The sequence below is a fragment of the Zootoca vivipara genome, chromosome 11 (assembly GCF_965207765.1).
Source record: "Zootoca vivipara chromosome 11, rZooViv2.hap1.1, whole genome shotgun sequence".
Lineage (NCBI taxonomy): Eukaryota > Metazoa > Chordata > Lepidosauria > Squamata > Lacertidae > Zootoca > Zootoca vivipara.
This window is the reverse complement of record NC_142594.1, coordinates 11,622,432-11,638,581: the sequence shown is the minus strand read 5'-3', so window position 1 is coordinate 11,638,581 and position 16,150 is coordinate 11,622,432. Positions and strand designations below refer to the sequence as shown.

At 44.7% G+C, this 16,150-nt stretch overlaps 1 protein-coding gene and 1 long non-coding RNA gene across 2 annotated transcripts; one reads left to right on the top strand and one right to left on the bottom strand.

Annotated features, from left to right (window-relative positions):
• Positions 1-695: 695 nt before the first annotated feature.
• On the bottom strand, positions 696-11,929 carry LOC148684204 (uncharacterized). The gene is made up of 3 exons (XR_015946402.1): positions 9,555-11,929; positions 6,359-6,495; positions 696-3,122 (listed from the first exon to the last, which is right to left on the bottom strand). It is a non-coding gene; the product is annotated as an uncharacterized LOC148684204 (long non-coding RNA).
• A 48-nt stretch (positions 11,930-11,977) lies between these two features.
• TMEM158 (transmembrane protein 158) lies at positions 11,978-14,295 on the top strand. The gene has a single exon (XM_035129939.3). It carries the CDS (start codon positions 12,298-12,300, stop codon positions 13,207-13,209), a length of 912 nt encoding a protein of 303 aa, XP_034985830.3. The 5' UTR covers positions 11,978-12,297; the 3' UTR covers positions 13,210-14,295.
• Positions 14,296-16,150: the final 1,855 nt, after the last annotated feature.

The following is a 16,150-nucleotide window of genomic DNA, read 5'->3' as shown; positions in this document are numbered from 1 at the left end:
CTATTTATCTACTTGCACTGGCGTGTTTTTGAACTGCTAGGTTGGCAGGAGCTGGGACAGAGCAACGGGACCTCACTCTGTCGTGGGGATTCAAACCGCCGACCTTCCGATTGGCAAGTCCAAGAGGCTCGGTGGTTTCGACCACAGCACCCCCCGTTTTTCCTGTAACTTAGGCTATGTACACGACAGTGGGTTGAATTGCAGCAGCAAGGTTGTCCCCCGCCCATGTGCTCTGTTTCAAGTTGCATTACCGGATTTGTTTCCTGTACCAAAGTCCGATTCACTAAAGCTGTCAACAGGAATATTTCTCAAAAAGTTACAGGATGCCTCTGGATTGTGGCTAACATCATGTGTACTCAGCTTCAAACACCAGAGGTGGGAACATGCTTACGGCTGAGTAAGCAGTAATGTGCGCACAGCCTTAGGCTGGTTTATTATAATCATGCTTCCAGTACCTCAAGGACTGGCTCTTTCCAAATGAACCTACCCGGACCCTGAGATCATCTTCTGAGGCCCTTCTTTGTATGCCTCCTCCTTGAGAGGTCCAGAGGGTGGCAACATGAGAACGGGCCTTCTCTGCAGTGGCTCCCTGTCTGTGGGATGCTCTCCTCGGGGAAGTTTGCTTGGCGCCTTCATTATACACCTTTAGGCACCAGGCAAAAACGTTCCTTTTTAACCAATCCTTTAGTTGATCTGATTTACATCTTATGCCTTTTTAAAATGTGTTTTTTTTGGGGGGGCTATTGGGTTGTTGTTTTTATTTTTATTATGTATTTTGTGGTTTTATATCTTTATTTTATTCTGTGAACTGCCCTGAGACCCCTGGGTATAGGTGGTATATAAATCCAATCCATCAATCAATCAATCAATCAATCAATAATAAATTAATGTCAAGCCTCAAGTGCAGAATGGTTTCATTATTAATAATTTCTACAAATCTTTACGGTGTGCAAAATGCTTGAACATGATTTCATTCCGTTTCATAATGACCTTATGAGGAAGATTAGGCTAAGAAGCAGATATTTAACATAGGCAAGTAGAGATTTGAATGTGGCAATGAAATAATTTTCCTGCATTGCCATAAGATGGCATCTCAGAGTTGAGGACATAACGGCAGATAAAGTTTGTTTTATGTTTCTGTGCAGCCTCACCTCCCTTGTATAGCTTTTGGGTAGGAATGGTGGAGTTTTCAGCTCATTCCCAGATTTCATAATACATTAGCTGGCCCTGCACGCGTTTCTGTGTGTTAGTCTGTGAGATGGAGGGTAATAGCCCCCCTTCAGATCCCCCTGAGCCGAGGCAAGATACTGTGGAGAGGGCAGGTTTCATCCCCGTGTCTCCCCCTACCCTGTTCTATTACCTATCCCTGCCCTTTATTCGGGCCCCCATCCCCCCCAGGCAGGCTCCTACCTCCACTTGGCAATGTTGGGCCTTGTTGCTGGAAAAGGCCTGTTTTCAGTTGGTTTGGCCTTCATGGATGTTTATGAGCAGTGGAGGCGGGGTTTGTGGGTGTGGTGTAGATTTTACAGGAAGGGAGGGGGTGTAGGAGGAGGAGCTGAGGAATAACGCCACTTGAGGGCGCTGTTTTAGTTTGTGGAAAAGGAGGTCTGTACCTGTGCAGGTAAGAGATGTGAAGCACCTGAGGTTCTGCGAACATTCAGGAAATGGCATGGATCATTGTGTCCAAAATTCAGGGGGATCGGTCAAGCGGTTACCGAGAAAAATGGAGCCCACAGTTTCATCATTTTTACATTTATATACCGGTATATATAGATTTTCAGTGCAATCCTATACATGCTTGCCCAGATATAAGGCCCAGTTACGTCCTGGTAAGTGGGTATTGGATTACAGTGTTAGGCTGTACACACTTACCTGGGAGCAAATACCATTAAATTCAGTAGTACTTCTGAGTAGAGATGTAAAGAATTGTGCTGAACAGAAATCTGTAAAGGTTAACAAAAAAAACCCCAGCTCTCCCACCTTTGTTCCCAGAAGCTGTCTTGTTCAATCTATAATCGTCAGCTGCATTCTTTAGCTCCAGAGAAAAGAGAGCGATGATTTAAAAATAAGAAATGATGATTTGATTCGTAATGAGCTTTTTCTAAAGAGCAAACGATAACGTGTTGAAATATGTATTCATAAACTGTGGAAATCATCTTGCATATATTTTGCACCTTCCCTCCCACGATAGATCCCAAGGCCCTGTTGCTAACGCATGAATCATATCACCAATCTTTGGGATACAGGGCCTAAATTCTCTCCACTAGCAAAGATCCTGCTGACTCTGTTAAACAGTCAAAAGGGACTAACTACATATTCCATGCACATAAGTGTAGCAGGGTCCCAGTTTTGTTTTTCAACAAAAAGAAAAAAATAAGCAGCTTTGATCAGAGGGAATTGGGCTATGCATACATTAGTGGTTTAAAATGCAGCCCATTCTGCATTCCAAGGCACATTGCTATACACACCAGTGGAGATGTCTTCACCCAATGCTTATTGCCTGCTTACATTCTCTGTGCATGCATGCCATACCCTCCAACATTTCTCCAATGAAAATAGGAATGTCCTATTCCATCATCATCATCATCATCATCATCATCATCATCATCATCATCATCTTTTTATTATTTATACCCCACCCATCACACTGGTTTGTCCCAGCCACTCTGGGTGGCTTCCAACTCGTATCAAAACATAATAAAATGTCAAACATTTTTTAAAAAAACTTCCCTAGACAGGGCTGCCTTCAGATGTCTTCTAAAGGTTGTAATTTACTTATCTTCTTGGCTTGCGGGGTTGCATAACTCCAACATTTCTCCAATGAAATTAGGGACATCCTAAGGAAAAGTGGGACATTCCGGGATCAAATCAGAAACCAGGATGGCTTCTTTCAAATTGGGAATGTCCCTGGAAAATAGAGACACTTGGAAGGTCCGGCATACCCCCAACTCCTATTCATGAAGCTGTCATCTGCACACGTACAACGGCTATCTCAAGCATACACACCTCGGCTTAGTTGCAGATTGTTTTCAAGTGGAGGCTGATATGAAGGAAAATGCATCTGGAGTTCTCAAGAAGTTGTGGAATCAAGACCATGAGACGCAGGACACAGACAGGTGGCCCTGAACAGGAAAGATATGGATTCAGAGTAATGTCATGTGAACACAGTTTCAATAACCAGCAGGCCATGAACATGCTTTACCTTTAAAACACATTCCCCCCGCAAAAAAGAATTATGAGCACTGTAGTTTATCCCCAGAAACCCTTAACAAATTCCCAGAAACCCTTAACAAACAGAAAAGTCGAGCTCAACGTTTTATTGAAAGTACTAAGGCGGGTAAATTTGAACACAGCATCCGTGCCTTGCAACTCTGATATCGCGTATGGAAGTTGTGACACGACGTATTTAGTATTTGCCATGTAAACAACAAGCAACAGGATAATAATATTTCTATTAAGCATTTGGCCAATTATCATCCCCTTATCTTTCTGTTGGATTATATTCTTTTCTGTTGTAGTGCACCAAGGAAGCCAGTATATCCTTGCTATCATTGTGCGCTGGAAATCCCACAGGGGCTAATTAGACATTGCTGATATGCCATAAAAATGCAGGGAATTATTGTCAATTCCTGTTTTTGCTTGTGTGAGTTTAACAAGAGGCCTTGGATTTAGCATGCCCCCTAAAATGTAGACTTGGCCTCTGACATTTCCAACTACCTGATAACATACCACCCCATATTATAATTGAGCATTACCATTCTGTGATTTGATATAAAGATCCATACTAGGTGAATAAGTTTGCTCTGAGAAATGAGTTTATTTTGGATTCCCCCCACCCCCACCCCCACCCGGATCTCCAAAGCTTTCTATTTCCTTAAACGCCTGCTATCAGTTAACCTTGTTTTATCTAGTTAATGCTACTCCTTTATCAAGTGCCTCCTCTTCAACATATTCTGTCATTAGAGGACTCTGATATCACACTATAATAATTTAATAATAATAATTTATTATTTATACCCCGCCCATCTGGCTGGGTTTCCCCAGCCACTCTGCGCAGCTCCCAACAGAATATTAAAAACACAATAAAGCATCAAACATTAAAAACTGTAGAGACCGATATGGGAGAGAGATGTTTTGTTGCAGCTAGGGCAGATGAAGGCATTCAGTTGTGCTGTTGCAGATGCATCATGGCGTTTCTTCTCTCCTCCCAGCGGTCATTCCTCCTCTGGCTACTGCTATGGATACATGACCTGACTTTCTCCGGGCACTGTGGTAATCTGCAAGGGATTACCACACAGTGGGGTTGATGTTGTGCCAGCCTTCATGTCACATCCCTTTGTAACACAAAGGCCTTTGTAACAGGCCTGGTGCCTGAAGCCAGCTCTCCGTGGAGCACATCCTTGGGGATCCTGCCATCTTCCATTCTGTGAACATGACCAAGCCAGCGTAGATGTTGATGAGGCAGGAGTGCGATCATGCTGGGAATGTGGCCTTAGGAAAGCACAATTTTGTTTGAGGATTCTGTCCTGCCATTTGATGCCCAAAATCTTCCTAATGCAGAGGTTGTGACTGGCAAATAAGAAGGAACTGGACAGGTAGTGGCACTGAGACCCACCTGAAAGTATCCCCAAAGCCCACTGTATGCTAAAAGAAGGCATGGCTGTCTGGCTGTCACACTCCCAATATTTTAGTAAAATAAGCAAATGCACTTCTGAAATGTGAGAATGTGCATTGTAGCTTACCTAGGACTTTCATTAGTGTAAATATTCATGTTGGAAATTACTGAATGTGTGAGAATCCTAAATTTGCTTTGCTAACTGAAAGAGTCAAGGCAAACCCCCCCCCCCCCCCACCAACAAGTTTAAAAGCTTGCAATTAAAATCGAGTAAACTTGTCTCAGTCTTAATTAAAGGTTCCTCCATAATAAGCCCAGCCTTTCACAGTATTCAAAGGTGGTCAGTTATGGTAGCTTATATAACCACACATTTTTCCTTAATAGTGCATTTGAGAGCAGCTAGTGCCTTGTGAATAACAAGCTATTCAGAGAAAATAAAGATCTGTCCTTGCCATGTTTTTCTCTTTCTGTTTTTCAATTCTTGATCACTAGGGGTATTTGCATAACAAGAGGAGGATGAACTTTGTCGCTGAAGGGATTACATTAAGTCTGTCCTTCACTGGCATATCAAAGAAACATTCTTCTTTCACTTGCACAGGTGTAAATTGGTATCCACTAAGATGAGAGCTGAAAGCATGTGTCATCTAGTCACTGTAAATCAGTTATTTCGTTAATTGCAGACTGAAAAGACCAATTGTTAATTGGATTTTGATCTGAGCTGTGAAACAACTAATGCTCAAGGCAACTATATTTGTGTCCATCTGTGCTCCCAACCAGCCTCATCCAGCTGTAAAACGATGTACAGTGGTGCCTCGCTAGACAAATTTAATCCGTTCCACGGGTCTTTTCTTATAACGAAAAATTCGTCTAGCGAATCCCATAGGAATGCATTGAATTTTTTTTTGAATTTTTTTTTGCCCATAGGAATGCATTAATTGAATTTCAATGCATTCCTATGGGAAACCGCGATTCGCTAGACAAATTTTTCATAAAACGAATTCGTCTAGCGAGGCAACCTCTGCTCAAAAAATCCTTTCGTTAAGCGGAAATTTGGTTAAGCAGGGCATTCGTTAAGTGAGGCACCACTGTAATCTGCCCCACACCTGAAGTTTCACCACAATCGAACTTCCTCATTCACATCAGTGAAGGGGCCAGCTCTGCACTCATGGAAAGGTTGTTTCTCCATTCAAGTGAATGAGAGAGGGTAGGTGACAGAACCTCCTTGGTGCATTGATAGACCGGAGTGCTCTCTTAAAAAATGAGGTTTGCCAGTTGCAACACACAATCCATTGATTGCTGAGACTGATCAGTTTACACATTTTTTAAAATTGATTAAAGGGGCTAACAATTAAAAGAGGAACTATTTTGAAATATGACAAGCAGCATCTTAAAAGAAGCACTTCAGCTGGAATCTTTGAACTTAGAGAATGCCTGGAACAGTGCCAGGAAACATTTGCTACCCAATTAAGACATTTCTTCCATGGATACTCTTAATTTGAATTCACACTAATCTCAACCCATTATGACAAAATCCCAATGCAATTGCTTATTTTCACAACACAAGCCGTCTTGGCATGAAATGTGTATCGCCTGCATGTTTTTCCTTCTTCTTACAAAGATGTACTCCTTGCTGTCTGCCTCTTGTCACATTTCTATGCTTGGCTGGGACAAAAAGAGCAACCCAGAGCCTTGGAGCAAGCTGGGACCCAATGACCAGTACAAGGTGTGGTACGAAATACTTACCTAGGGTTACGGTGCTGTTTATCCTATAGGCCAGGGATGGGGAGCCTGGTGTCCAGCAGAGAGGGGGCAGGGGGTGCTGGGTGTAAGCCGCACGGTTGTGGCAACTCTCCAAAGCTGATGCCACAAGCAAAGGACACCTGTTTTTTAAGATAAAAATTTGGACTTAACTAACAGGCATGCTCTGAACCAGCGGAGATAAAATAACTTGCTAATTTAATCAGCCACTGAGAAGGATTTGATCTGGGGAAAGACTTTTGTCACCACCAAAACACAATTTAGGGAACGTTTGTATTTCTGCATGTGTTTATAGTATCTATATTACTATTCGGAATACTCGAAATGGGGGGGGGAAGGACCTCAGCTGCACACCCACCTCCCTTCATTTTGGGGGGGTGTCCTCTCTCCCTCCACCTTCCCAGCAGCTTCCCTGCCTGCTATCACCCCCTCCTCCATCCCACTGGCATTGCATCCTCCCCCCAGCCTCCCCTCCAAAAGGTTGCTGCGCCCCAAGGCATTTTGCACTCACCTGAACCCTTGCAGAGAAAGGGGCAGGGCACAATGGGAAGGATGGGGCGACCAGGCTGCTTAAACCACACCCCTTTTCCAAGGGAAGTGGCATGGGGGGTCAGTATCCAGCACCCCCTTCTCTGCTTCTTTTGAACTCTTTGACTTTAACCCTTCAGTGGTGTCCAAACCTTTTTTCAAAGAGGGCCAGATTTGATGAAGTGAAGGGCCATGAGGGCCGACCAAAGTTGTTAACCTTTTTAAAGGATTGTTGTTGAGGTTTTTTAGGATTTTACCCCAGGAAATAAACTGCCACAGGGGCCGGATTAGGCCCCCAAAACAGACTTTGGACATGCCTGGTAGGCTCTCAGATAAGAGATCCGTTGTTCAAGCAGTCTGATCTGTGTTCTTATGTTCTGAGATGGTGAAATATATATTAGTGAAATTATTCACCAGGCAGTTTGAAAATGGGTTTCTGTTTCATGGCAAAATTTCTTTTTATTTCATTCCTAGGAAAAAGTGTGTCAGGGTTGGGTAGGGTGGGGAGATATTCACTAAGAGAATCTTGCAGTAATTACATAAGCCTTCAAATTATTATGCTAACCACAGTCAGTGAAATTCCACAGAATGTATTATACTTCTACTTTATCAATACAAATGTATGAAGTCCAATAAACATCATTTAAAATCTGCAGGTTGAGGTCAGCAATCTGCTTCTCAACCTTATGATAAGCATTATATTAAGTGATGCAAAACCCAAGTTAGGTCATTCACACAACCTATACAACAAGTCGCCCTTACTCTTACACCCTTGGAAAATAGATAATACTGTAATTCTATGCTCTTAGGCCCTTTGTCCAGTATTGTTGAATAATCCTTTCACGAGTACATTTCTAGAGCTTTGTGAGGAAGGTTACGAAGAAGAAATTATGAGTAATTCTTCCTCTACAAAGAAATATGTCCAAAAGAGCACAAAAATTATAACATTGCTTTCTTACTAATGTACCGGTAAGTCTAACATTAATTCAATTGCCAATGTTATTATTCTGGTAATTAATTGCATGTTTGAATCTCATATGCTGGAATTAATTGTTCTAATGCTCTGAGGCTCCAAAGATGAATCATAAATGAAAGTACAATCTGCAAGGCAAAGGATAGGACTGTATGATCCTTAGCAGCTCCTGGAACTATCATTTCTGAAGAATATATTTCACAACAAGCTGTCTTTTCAGAAACAGATTTGTTTGAGAGAAAGAAAAGCCACAAAGTCGTGAAGGCCTACTTCTACAGGCATTCCTCCTCCCCCCCCCAAAAAAAATACAGAAAAAAGTATCTTCAGCTATCTGATAATATACAGTACTGTACATAGTTTGCTGAATTGTCACTTTTGCATTCTTAAACCTATAGACCTGTTAGCCTTTGTCTTTCCTTCCCTCTTCCTGCAGGAAATAGCTTATCTGCAGAAAACCCGATGTCCAAGCCTAGAGATGGGCTTAAGCTGGAGGTGTGCAGGTTGCAACCTGCTCTTCTACAAGCCTCAGCCAAGTCCCAGGTCTGGGAGGAGTGGCAGAATCGCTCAGCTCTTTTCCCTATCCCAAGGGAAGCGCCAGCCACCAGTTATTAATAGATAACTTGCCTTGGTCTCTTTTGCACCTGTCAGATCTGTGCAAAGCTTTATGATATAAAGACAAAGTTGTACATTTAAATGAACGGAAGAAGATACTGAAAGAAGCAGCAAGGATGTTCAGTGCAAGGGACATTTTCCATATGAAAATAGGCATAAACAATTAGACTTTGTAGCTTAAAATGAGAGGGAGGAGAGGGAGTATAAGCAAGAAATGTACGAAGTCATAAATGGGTAGCAAACGTGTTTGAACTTAGGACATGATTTCGAGTAATCCAGCGATTCTGACGGTCGGTATGAACCGAAAGGAGACAGTTTTTCATCTAATGAACAATTAATTTATGGAATTCATTTCTGCAGGGTGTTTCTGACAGAAACGAGCATAAGTGGCTGTTAAAGGCTTAATTAAATTTGTGGAGATAATGCCTATTAGCCATGATAGCTTAGGGTTATATTTGCATGTACATTAAAACTACCTCCTTTAAATACATGTTTGAAGTAAATCTCTCTGTGTCATCCCCCCATCTGCAAAAAGAAAGAAAGAAAAAAGTCTCAGGATAGTCTAGGAACACAGTCTGGAAGGCAGTTTCTTGATGAGCAATGGGTGATGGCAATAGACCCAATAGGCAAAGTGTGTTTCACCATCTGGATGTCTAGAGAGAAAACACAAAGCCATGTTCAAATATAACACTAAGTCAAACCATGGCCAAAAGGAGGGACCAAAGGGAAAAGTAAAGTATTATTTTTTATATCAGCACCCACATGAACCAAGTCTTATGTGATTTAGCTGCATGCACCTTACTTTAGTGCAGGGTCAAGGTTTTAGGACAATTCCTTTAATTTTATTTAGAGCTTTTGTACTGGAGTTCTAAACAAATGTAAGCAACTGAAGACACTGTACAGTATATTTGTTTTTGATGTTTTGAATGTTTGCTGTAAGCTGTTTTGGCCCCAGCTCATTGTGCAAAAGCGGCATATAACACAATTCATCAATCAGTGCTCAGCACAATAGCACAAAGTAGTCAGATATGAGAAGGGATCAAGGCCTCTATAAAATATAAGCTGCACCTTTAGGGGGTCCAGCTTTCTTCCTTTTAGCAACGTAATGAATGGTCTGTCGTGTCATGACATGGTTGCCACTGGTCAATGTTGATGTCAATGCCGAAATCCAGCATGGCCTGAGCTCTGCGAGTGCAGCTTTCTCCCGATTGAAGTGCAGAGTGTTTGAGGACCAGGACATCTGCAGGGAAACCAAAATGCTTGTTTCAAAGCTATTGTACTACCAACACCATCTTCAACTCCTCCATCGACGTTATACATCACTTGGGAAGACAAGCGAACTAATGCCAGTGTACTGGAAGAAGCAAAGATCACCAGTGTCAAAGCAATGAATCTTCAACATCAACTTTGTTGGACTGGTTGTGTTGTGCAGATGCCCGATTATCGTCTTCCAAAGCAACTACTCTATTCCGTACTTAAAAATTGGAAAGCGTCAACAAGAGAGGTTTAAAGACTGTCTCAAGGCAAATCTTAAAAAATGTAATATAAACACTGACAAATGAGAAACACTGACCTGCAAGTGCTCCAACCGGAGAGCAGCCTTTACCAAGGATGCATGGATCCAGAATTGTCCTCCACAGTCACTTATGGACTCACTGTAAAGACCGTGTTCATGGACAATCATACTCGGCTATGAGTGATCGCCAAAGAAGCCACTGGTAAACAACTGGGAGTCAGAAATCTTTGCTGACCTTTTTTCAGGTGTGTCAAAGTGACTAAAATATGGGGGGAGGCAGGGAAGCCTTGCCCAGCATAATTGATCACGTGATGTGACACACACACCATTTGAATGGCAATGCCCATCAACTTTGGGTGCCCAGCCCCCTCAAATATTTTATCGGGGGGGGGCAAAGGGAACTTGGCCCCTAGGAGTTGACTCGTATATCCCAGAGACCTGTTGTTGTTGTTTAGTCGTTTAGTCGTGTCCGGCTCTTCGTGACCCCATGGACCATAGCACGCCAGGCACTCCTGTCTTCCACTGCCTCCCACAGTTTGGTCAAACGCATAACCCCAGAGACCTACACCATCTTTAAAGATATCAATGCTCCATTAATTGTTTGTTTGTTTGTTTGTTTGTTTGTTTGTTTGTTTTTGAGGAACATGGAGTTGTGTGTCTGTATGTGGAGAGGAACAAATGCCTGAAACTTCCAGTGAGGCCAGATGTGGCAGATTAAAACAGCATCCTCTCAAATGTCCTGCCCTGTTGCACATATAATATTTGTAATTGGAGGAGCGAGTGAGTCCAGGGGTTGTACAACTGTGGCGTCAAGATGATGGGGGTGTCCCTGAGGCGAATGAGGGTTGGCGTGCGAAAGAGAAGCGCACAAAAGATGGGCAATATAGAAAGGTGTGAGATGTAACATAAACAGTCAAATACAACATTTCCTGTTTGCCTAGATTGGACATGCAGTTCAGCCAGATCCTGTTAAATCCTTCCTTTGCGTGTGACCAGGTAGGTGGGCATGACCCTTCCAGACCCCACAAAAGATCCAGTCACGCAGCCACCTTCCTCTTTTGATGCCTTTTCTTCTCCTGGACTGCACTGCTGGCTCTCAGCCAGCAGCATGTGGGATGAGTTCCCATATGGGATGAACTCAAACCCTCTTCTGTAACTCTAAGCTAAAGCCTGCCTTCAGTGATCCAAGTGTGAACTGAAAGTGAGTAAACTTCTTATTACTTTTAAAGGAAGACTGTTGTGTCTTTATTCTTTGAGGAGGGAATCAAAGGGAGTCTTACCAGGAATCATGGAACTTGAGATTCTAATGAATCTGTAACTAGCTTCCTGCTGTTTAAAGGGGGTGTGTGTGCTCTTCTGTATGAAACTCACTAGCATGGAAGAGTGGCAGATGAACATGATGGACTTTGCAGAACTGGTGAAGCTGACAGGAAAAATCTGAAACCAGCATAATCATGTGTTCCAAAAGGACAAGTAAATTTATACGGTATCTGAAATATTATTGTAAGCAACTAACATCACTAGCAGCGGTGCCTGAAGACTTGTAATGAGAAATTTTCTATCTTTCCATATTTATTTAAATTTTGAGCTATTTTTGTAATGAGTGTAACTAGAATTGGAAAACGTACAAAATGTAATGATATAACGGTTAATTTTGAAAGCCATGAGGCAGGAGGGAAGGAAGTTGATAGGCTCTAAAGAGCTAAAGCGGTAAAGTGGATAATGGTTATGTGATTGTATAATATTAAATGGAAAATAAATAAATAATATATATATATACTAGCGTAAGAAAGGAGCATACATAATCGATATATCCTCTCCTGCTACCCACAACATTCCTACAAAGGGTCCCTCTTTTATTCCACCACAGGAATGATCCTTTTGGGGGAGGGAGCGACAAACGAGGGACTTCGCTTCACGTGGGAGGGGGGGGCGCGTGCAGGGAGATCCTTCGGAGTGACGAAAGAAAGGGGAATCCTCGCCGGCTGAGGGAGCGAAGGGGAATCCTGTGGCAAGGGAGGAGGGACTGACGGGAAGAGAACGGAGCGCGCTCAGAAGATCCCTCTTTCCACTCGCGCCTGGCGCAACGAGGCTGAGGCGGCTCTGAGCGCTCCGGGCGCAGCGCGCGCGCGAGAGAGAAGCGGCTCCAGGCGACCGCCTCGCTCCCACCCAGCCGCTCGTCTCCTCCCCGCTTTCCCGCCCTCGCCGCTGGGCCGGGGGAAAGCGTGCTCTGCCTGCGTTTCCCTCATGGCGAAGAGCCGCGCCATGCAGCCTCCCCGGGCGCTCCTCTAAGCCATGCCGCCGCCGCCGCTGCCGCTCCTCCTCCCGGCGCTGCTGGCCGCCTTGGCGCCTCCGTGCCGAGGCTGGTCCGCTCCGGAGCCTCCTTCGCCCGAGCTGGCGCTGCCGCCCGTCAACGCCTCCGCCTCTTCTTCTTCTTCGGCGCCCTTCGCGGGCTCCTCGGGAGGGCGAGAAGCGGCCACTGAGGAGGAAGCGCCCCCCGCCGCCGGCGCCACGGCGGCCCCTTCGCCCGCGCCGCCGCCCCACCGCCGCCCTCCGGCGCCTCAGCAGCAGCAGCAGCAGCCGCCTCGCGAGGACCCTCCGTGCAACATCAGCGTGCAGCGCCAGATGCTGAGCTCGCTGCTGGTGCGCTGGAGCCCGCTGGGCTTCCAGTGCGACCTGGTGCTCTTCTCCACCAGCGGCCCCGGCGGGCGCGCCTTCTTCTCGGCCGCCTTCCACCGCGTGGGGCCGCCGCCGCTGCTCATCGAGCACGTCGGGCTGGCGGCCGGCGGCGTCCAGCAGGATCTGCGCCTGTGCGTGGGCTGCAGCTGGGCCCGGGGCAGGCGCGTGGGGCGCCTCCGGTCGGGAGTCGCCAACCCGGCGCCCGCCTCCTCCTCCGCGCTCTCCTCCTCCTCCCTGCCCTCTCCGGAGCAGCAAGGCGACCGGCTGCATTTCTGCTGCCTCGATTTCAGCCTGGAAGAGCTGAAAGGGGACCCCGGCTGGAGGATGAACCGAAAGCCCATCGAGTCCACCTTGGTGGCTTGCTTCATGACGCTCGTCATCATCGTGTGGAGCGTGGCCGCCCTCATCTGGCCGGTGCCCATCATCGCCGGGTTCCTGCCCAACGGCATGGAGCAGAGGAGGAGTGCTGCCGCCGCCGCCGCAGCCTCGGGAAGCACATCTGGAGCAGCTGCAGCCGCCGTCAAGTGACCCCCATCCAGTACTGGATGAAACCCCGAAGAGGCCCATCGGCGATCGAAATCTTGCCGCCCTCCCCACCTCTAGTGGGATAACACTGAACTCAGAAAGCTTGATTTGTCATTTTCCTTCCAAGATCAAATCAATATCGGGGTCCCTAAAATGTGTGGGGGCCTGCTCTGCCTATTTAGTCATCCGCCCCACTGCCCCACCCTTGCCTCCCTTTCTGTTCTTCCTCCTCTGCTCGCTTCCTGGTCTAATCCAGGTCGTATCCATTGTCCTGGATGTCGCCGTCCCCTCTAGTGGGATAACATTGAACTCATAAAGCTTGATTTGTAATTTTCCTTCGAGATCAAATCAAGCTTATTTTGATCTTGGGGCCCCCTAAAAGGCGTGGGGCCCTAGCCCGGTGCCTAACTCTGGCTGTTTGGTCATCCGGCACTGCCCCATCCCTGCCTTCTTTTCACTTCTTCCTGGCTTCCTGATCTAATTTGGGTCGGATCCATTGCCGTGGATGGGCCTCTGATTTGGGCACTGACCTTGCTATGCTTTCTGGGGGTAGTGTTGAAAAGGAATATATTTTGTAGATCACTGCAAAGCCATCTTCTTGGCGTGGAGTGCTGAAGAGAGTGGACTTGGGTGGAAATCTTGTAGCTGGGATCTTTGGGGGACCAGCCCCTTCCCCTGCTCGCTTAAGGGAGTTTATAGATCTATTTCTGGTGTGCTCAAAGTCATATCTTTTTTTTTAGAAAAATGACCAAAACCTGTGTATTGGCTTTATATATATTTAAAACTCTTTTAAGTCAGTATTTTAGTAAAGACCACACACACACACACAAACCCAGTGCACTTTCCAAGTAGCTGTGAGCCAGAGTACTTATTTGTATATGAATACACTTTTGTCTCTGCAAGATTTTATTTACCAAAAGAGGGAACTTTGGGGGGGCAGGGTTGAAACTTGCTAATACCAATATATATTGTTCCTGGAGAACGGGGAGTTGAAACACTCTTTTACAATGTGTGTGTTTCTTATTAGAGAATGTGTGGTTACTATTGTAATTCTGTTGGGTTCTGAATACAGATATTTTCTTTGTCGAAGCGTTTTAAGACTTTGGTCTGTTTTTCTCAGAGTGGTTGACTTGACAAATCTCAGCTACAATCCCGTAAGATCTAGGGGTAGGAACAAAGGCTTAATAAGACATGTTTTCACACCCACCCAATATAATTAACCCCTCAGTTCTTATGTAATGACAAGTCACAACATTTGAACTCACTTTAACTTCTGATTTATTTACAAGTTCATGGAGTGGCTCAAAGGATTAAACAATCCCTAATTTCTGGCAGGGGCTCACCTATCTTTTATGCTAGTATCAGTAAATATGCAATGCAAAAAATAGGGTAGCAGGGCATCGTCTTGGTGGGCAAATTAAATAGTGATACACATTGACCTGTGATTTACCCCAAGACACAGCCTAATACAGATTTCAAAGTGAGCTTTGCTGCATTCTGTGAAAAACTCACTGACAGTTAACATCTTTGCTCCACCAAACACCAGCAGGCTGTGAGAGATCTCTGTAATGGCTACCCAGTGAAGACATCCTAACCCTCTTCAACAGCCAGGCTATTCAGCTGCAGAAGGGCATTTGCTGTAGAAGAAGAGGACTTACAAACTTGCTTTCCATTCATGCTTGTATCACCATCTATTTTAATTGTTATTTGAATATATAGGCCTACTGTGAGCCACCTCGAGAACTTTATTTTATTTTATTTAAGAAATAGAATTTAACTTTTTAAAATAGTGTTTAGTTCACATACTATCCTGTCCTTGGTTTGCCCTGGTACTTTGATAGTGCCATATGCTAAGAAGGGATTGCAAGATCGATCCTAAGTACCTTCTGATAGCACAGCTCCGTAAACTGAAAATAGAAACTCCTGGTAGAGAACTGAAGTGTTTTCCCACCCCATAAAATATCTTTGCAAGTAACAGTGAAGGATGGATTCTAACCCCACTCCTACAAACATGCTTTTTTGAATTCAAAAACAGCCAAAATTATATGGGCACACCTATATAAACACCTCCATATGCATTACAGCGATAATCTGATCTCTATCTGAACTGATATAGGTATGTTCTGATATATGAACAAAGATGTACATCCAGGTTTAACAGTTTTGTGTGACTTGACTACATATTGACGACAGCTGGACTGGGATGTTTGTTGTTGTTTAGTTGTGTCTGACTCTTCGTGACCCCATGGACCAGAGCACACCAGGCACTCCTGTCTTCCACAGCCTCCCGCAGTTTGGTCAAACTCATGTTAGTAGCTTCAAGAACACTGTCCAACCATCTCGTCCTCTATCGTCCCCTTCTCCTAGCGCCCTCAATCTTTCCCAACATCAGGGCCTTTTCCTGGGGGTCTTCTCTTCTCATGAGGTGGCCAAAGTATTGGAGCCTCAGCTTCACGATCTGTCCTTCCAGTGAGCACTCAGGGCTGATTTCCTTCAGAATGGATAGCTTTGATCTTCTTGCAGTCCATGGGACTCTCAAGAGTCTCCTCCAGCACCATAATTCAAAAGCATCAATTCTTCGGCAATCAGCCTTCTTTATGGTCCAGCTCTCACTTCCATACATCACTACTGGGAAAACCATAGCTTTAACTATACAGACAACCTACCGGTAATCTTCAGATCTGACAGATCTATTAATCTATTGATAGTAAGGGAGGCATGTGTTCTTAACTAACCAAATTATAATCTCAAACCTTAGAGCTATTTGCACCCTTCTACCAGAACGTAAGAAAAGCAAGCGATTTGCGTATTTTACCTTCTATAATTGAGTTGATTGATCAGCATCCAAAAATTAAAATGGTAGGGTCCCAAGAAATGGCATTTGCTTCAGACTAAATAGACAGATCTCCTGGAAGCTTCTAAATTATGGCATTTGCTTCAGACT